We start from the raw sequence: 5,789 nt of genomic DNA on the forward strand, positions 1-5,789 counted from the left end.
ACCCATGGCAGCCCATCTCTCTCCTCCAGGAGCCCCTTCTTTTCGGTATTTCCTGGAGTACGGATGAAAATAAATCGGGGAGCAGCCCCTGGCCTAGGCCAGGCACACAGGGGTCCCCACGGCTGACCTTGGAAGACTTGCGGGCTTCCGGGAGGAAGGCGCGGGAGGCCCAGCAGCAGTTGCCGGCGCCAGGAAGCGCCAGGGGCGGCGGGGCGACCCCGAGGGAAGCGCGGGCGGGGATGCGCCGACTGTTTCCGTGACTTGGGACCGGTCGCCCAGTTCTAGCTGTCTGCTCCCCTGGCCCCAGCGGCCGCAGGGAGAAGGGGGCGGATCCTCGCGTGCCAGACACGCCCAGGCCGGGTTTTAAATTCGCCAGGCGCTCGCACCGCGAACTACCGCCGTTCCCTCGCTCCGCCGGGGCCTCCGGACGCGCTCCCCGTGCGGGCCTCCGCAACACTCGGGCCGAACGCACGCCCGCCCGCACTCACACTGCGGTTCACAGCCGCACGCGCGCTCGCACTCGCACTGCCGCTCACGCGCGCTCACACTCCCCCACGCGCGCTCCGCTCCCGCTCCAGCCCCGCGCCCCGCGGAGGCGCAGGACAGCAGCCCAGAGCGCCGAGGAGCTCCGCGGCCTTCCCATGGCGGACCTGAGCTTCATCGAAGATACCGTCGCCTTCCCCGAGAAGGAGGACGATGAGGAGGAGGAGGAGGAGGGTGTGGAGTGGGGCTACGAGGAAGGTAAGCGGTCCCGGGGCGGCGTCCGTGTCTCGCCGAGCGTGGGACTCGCGTCCTGCCGCTGCCGCGCGCTCCGACGACCCGCACGTCCCCTCTTTCCCACGGGGGCCTCCGCAGCTTTTCCACTCCTCTGGCGCGTTTCGGGGCGGGAGGCGCTCCGGGAGGCGTGCTCGCCGCCTGAGTTCTCCCCCCGCCTGCGCTCGCTCCCGGGAGCCCTCCGCGGGGCTGGCGTTCGCACCTGCTGCGGTCCGGAGGGCGGGCAAGCCTCCAAGCCGTGGCTGTACCATTTGTCTTCTGAGTAGCCAAGAAGAGCAGCGGGACCTTTTACTCAAGACTCGAGGAAGACCCTGTAACAATTCGTTTTTGGCTTGAAGACTTTGGGGAGAAACTGTTTCTGCCTCTGGTCTTTTCGTGAAGCCTTCTAGCAACGCTCAAGCCTTTCTAAAACACGTCCTAAATTTCAGACTCAATCACTGGGTTTGGCGAGAAGCGGTTGACTTTCTGAAAAACTTGAGACTCCTACATGTTTTCCTGAAGACCTTGGGCTCCTATTAGAGCCAACCAGTAGTGCTGTTGTTTAATACATACGTTGAAACCAATATAGAATATATACTTTTAATTATAAAAGATTTGGAAAGAGTATGTGAATATGTATGTGTGTAGGTGTGTACATATGCACACTTTAAAATACTGCACTTGCGTTTCTGATAAGGGCGTTTATTCACTAGCATGAGAGTTAGGGTTTTTAGCTGTCACTAAATATGTTGAAAGTTACAGCTATTTCCCAAGTACTGAACATAATTGAACTAATGAGCAGAGGAAAATGTTCTGGTATTTTTTTCTAATCACTTAAAGATGACCCAGATTTCCTAGAGTCATAAATTATTATGTCTTTGTTGACAAATACAAATATAATATTTTGTTAGTCCGGGATTTTGTATGTGGCATTTGATAATATCAGATCATTCAAATAATGAATGCAAAAACACACAGATTTACCATATTTCATCTGTATAGTGATGGTATCATTACTCTCTTCATAATGTCAAGGATCATTAGTGTCTAAACTAGTTTTTACATGTTAAATTTTACTGTAGCTTATTTTTTAACCTGTTTTTAATTTATTTCATTTTGTCCTTAGGTGTGGAGTGGGGTCTGGTGTTTCCTGATGCTAATGGAGAATACCAGTCTCCTATTAACCTAAACTCGAGAGAGGCTAGGTATGACCCCTCACTGCTGGATGTCCGCCTCTCCCCAAATTATGTGGTCTGCCGAGACTGTGAGGTCACCAACGATGGACATACGATTCAGGTTATCCTGAAATCAAAATCAGGTATCTTAAAAACATGTGTATGTGCTCTTTTAAACTAGAAGTCAGCATAGAGTTATTGAAATATGATTTAACTTATATAATTTAAAAGGTATAACTGATGTATCTATTTTCAGGATACCTTTAAACTATAATATAAAGCATTTTTGGGAATTACCTTCTGAAACAATTTTGAAAGGATAAAAGTGTGAAATGATGAAAATTATCAGTTGGTGGTTCTGCTTCTTATGATGCTACTGGAACAACCTTAGTTTGATCATCTTATACCTTGTGAAATATGAGGACAGGTACATGCAGGTGCCCTGATCCGAATTTTGTCCAAAATTGTTGAGTAGCTTAAATCACTTATCTAAATTTAAGCTAATCATAATTCTCTGTCTTGCTACTTTGTGAAACCAAAGAATAGAATTTATTGACATAATATGGCATTCCAGGTAGACTTGTCAGGTGAATTTTCTCTACTGTATTAATATACTCAAAATAATTTTAACTGATAACAATAAAAACACCCTCTAAACTCAGCCAGAGATTTAAATGGTGAACAAATTTATTATTTATTTATTTATTCATTTATTTAAGTTCCGTCCTGTGAAACCTCCCCTACCCCTTGCAAACCTATTTGAGATGGATCTGAAATGTTCTGTGGAAAAGGTGTTAAGTAATTACCAAGGAAATCAGTTTTTGGCTTTCTTGTAGGAGAGAGGAAATCAGATTTAAAAAAAAAGTAGCATTAATAGCATGCATTTCATGGTGAATAATAATTATCCTTTGGGAAAAATTTAACTATGTAGAAATATTAGGACATACTTGATAAATAGAGACTGTGCTCAAAAATTAATTCCAAATCGATAAAGCTGATATTTCACACTATAAAATCTTTAGTTTTATTACTAAACAAGGCAGTTATTGATTTCCAACTATGGACTTATTTTATTCATTGTAAATGTTTCTAAGCTTTAATTTAGAATCCATGAGATAGTCATAGATTCATGTAGTCTTCCTTGCTGTTCTGAGTTTAGCCAACATGTGAGCATTGCCCAGAAGAGTTTCTGGGTTTATATGTACTTAGACTCAGTTTAAGATGTAAATTTCAACTTGAATTACAATTTTTTGGGGGATGTGGGTTTAGCTCTGATGGGTCATTATGTATTATTTTTTAAAGGAGTTTGTAAAATTATTGAATACTGAGTGTTCTGGCATATAAAAAGCAATTTAAAGAAGTACACGTATGTTGATATGTTGAGATGCCTTTGAACTTCCAGAAATAAATGTTTATACATCCACACAACAAAAATACATTTCATATCAGGTGCTATGATGAGTGTTGGTTGCATACAAATGGATAAGGCAGTTTCTGAGGATTCATAGTCTATTGGAAACCCAGTTCTTTAAAGTACTGGTGTACACATGATGTGGCAAGCGTTGCAAAGGGTTGTGGGGGCAGAGAGGAATGACTGAGTACACATACTCCACTGCGTCCGTGTGTGCCCACTGCTGCTCTGAGATCAGATTCACTTCATCATATTGAATTTACCATTTTCTTCTGCTACCTTCTCAAACACTCACAATTTTCTTTCATCTTCTGCCTCACTCTAAAACAGAGACTGTGGACCAACATCTGGGCCCTCTCATCATGAAGTGTGTTTCTTCTTCATCTAGCATTTTGTGCGTTTCTTTTCCTCCTCCTTCCACTCCTGCCCACTGAAAAACTGTCTGCATTTCTTCTAGGCCTGATTTGGGTACACATGATCCACAGCCTTTTCTTCCTACCTCCCTGGTGACCTTCCTTCTTCAGATGCCCCTTCTCATCTCTATCATTGTAATAATTTCCTCCTTATTGTTCCTTCCCTTCCAATATTTCTGCAAACTCAAGTAACCAAAATACCATGTCTTGAGTGGTTGTTTTTTCCCTTAGGATATTTAAGCTCCTCAGAGGAATAGTTTGTAAGCTCTAAATACCCTGTCATTTGTTTATTTAAATAAGGTTTTATCTTTCTGGAAATGGAATATGAACATAGTTAAAATGGTTGAATAGTACTCTTTCTGTCTCTGGTTATACCCTACTCTTGCCCACCTATGGCTGCTGTTCCCTAGTGACAAGTACTTTGAAACTTTCTATCTGTTTCTCCTGTGGTCATCTCCAAGAATGTAAGGCTATAATAATGCTTTTATATTTTGATATATAAACTATGTATGAACCCTCTACTACAAAAGATGAGGCCAGTTTTCCTTTTTTTTTTCCTTTGAGACAGAGTCTCACCCTGTCACCCAGGCTGAAGTACAATGGTGCCATCTCAGCTCACTGCAATCTCTGCCTTCTGGGTTCAAGAAATTCTCGTGCCTCAGTCTCTTGAGTGACTGGGATTACAGGCGCCTACCACCTGGCCCAGCTAATTTTTGTATTTTTGGTAGTGGTGGGGTTTCACCATGTTGGTCAGGCTGGTCTCGAACTCCTGACCTAAGGTGATCCACCTGCCTCGGCCTCCCAAAGTGCTAGGATTACAGGCATGAGCCACAACGCCCAGCCGAGGCCAGTTTTCTTATTGCTGCCTTTTTTATGATTTCACTTTCTTATTATTGCTGTATGCTTAAATTAATTTTTAAAATCTGTATAGATTTAGGGTGTACAAGTGCAGTTTTGTTACTTGGATATATTGCATAGTGGTAGAGTCTGGGCTTTTAGCGTAACTGTCATCCAAATAGTGTACATTCTATCCATCAAGTAATTGCTCATGCCTCATTCCCCTGGAGTCCACTTCATTTAATTTCTATTTAAATTAATACTCAGCATTTTTATTACTACAACTACAACTATTGTTTCCAGCTGAGATTATATTTTGTCTCACTTATTAAACAATGTTTTGTATTTTCCTGGAGTTAATGCATTTTTTTAATTGAATTTTTTGTTTTGTTTATCTGTCGCTAATTTCATTTCCAAACTCCCTGACATATGACGGATCTTCTCTTAGGACATTCACGTGCAACAGCTTGTCCTCCTTCCGTCCCTCATTATCCTTTCTTTTTCCCTGTGGAGGGTGCTCTTCCTTTCTGCTCTCCAGGCCTCCTTACAGCCTCCTCCTGCAGCTCCTTAGACCACATGCCTGGGAAGTCTCCGTGTTTGTCTCTTGTGTTGGATTGGATTATTTCCTGGATGCCATGTCATGCTCTTTTTTGGAGTTGCTCCCTCATCTCAGGGAATTTCTTGGTTTATTCACTTCTGCAGTTACTCTTCCAGGAACTTGAAAAGAGACAAGTGAGGGCTACATGCTTTGATGCCTGTGTGTCTGTAAGTGTTTTTTATTATACTTCACACTTGATTGAAGTTAGCCTGGAGTAGCAGTCTGGATTGGAAGTATTCCTGACATTGTTTGATGTTTGACATCATGACTGTATTGCTTCCGGCTTCCATTGTTGCAGTTGGAAGACCTGGTGCCCCTTCTCAACCCCCTCTATGTGTCTTTTCTCTTTTTTCCTTTCTGGAACCTTTTTCAGTGTTCTCTTGACTGCTGTTGTTTTGAAATGTTACAACCATATTCCTTGGTGAGATTGTTTCTTCACTGCGTGCTGGGCACTTGGTAGGTCTTTTTCAATCAGGATAATTGTGTCTTTCATTTACCAGACGTTTTCTTACGTTTCTCATATTATTTTATTGATAGATTTTGTATTTTTATTTTTCCCCCCTTTTGGTAATTCCCACTTTCTTCTCTTTCTCTTCTGCTTT

The 5,789-nt window shown here is 43.2% G+C and overlaps 1 protein-coding gene across 1 annotated transcript in view; it reads left to right on the forward strand.

The window, feature by feature from the left end:
* The first annotated feature begins 371 nt into the window (after nucleotides 1–371).
* Nucleotides 372–5,789, forward strand: part of CA8 (carbonic anhydrase 8) — a 94,487-nt gene continuing 89,069 nt past the window's right edge. Inside the window, exons 1-2 of the mRNA XM_017547560.2 lie at nucleotides 372–741; nucleotides 1,880–2,071. Of these exons, the coding sequence (XP_017403049.1) occupies nucleotides 642–741; nucleotides 1,880–2,071 (292 nt within the window). The 5' untranslated portion in view covers nucleotides 372–641. The remainder of the gene's footprint in view (nucleotides 742–1,879; nucleotides 2,072–5,789) is intronic.

This window comes from Cebus imitator, unplaced genomic scaffold (assembly GCF_001604975.1).
Source record: "Cebus imitator isolate Cc_AM_T3 unplaced genomic scaffold, Cebus_imitator-1.0 Scaffold199, whole genome shotgun sequence".
In the NCBI taxonomy this organism is placed as follows: Eukaryota; Metazoa; Chordata; class Mammalia; order Primates; family Cebidae; genus Cebus; species Cebus imitator.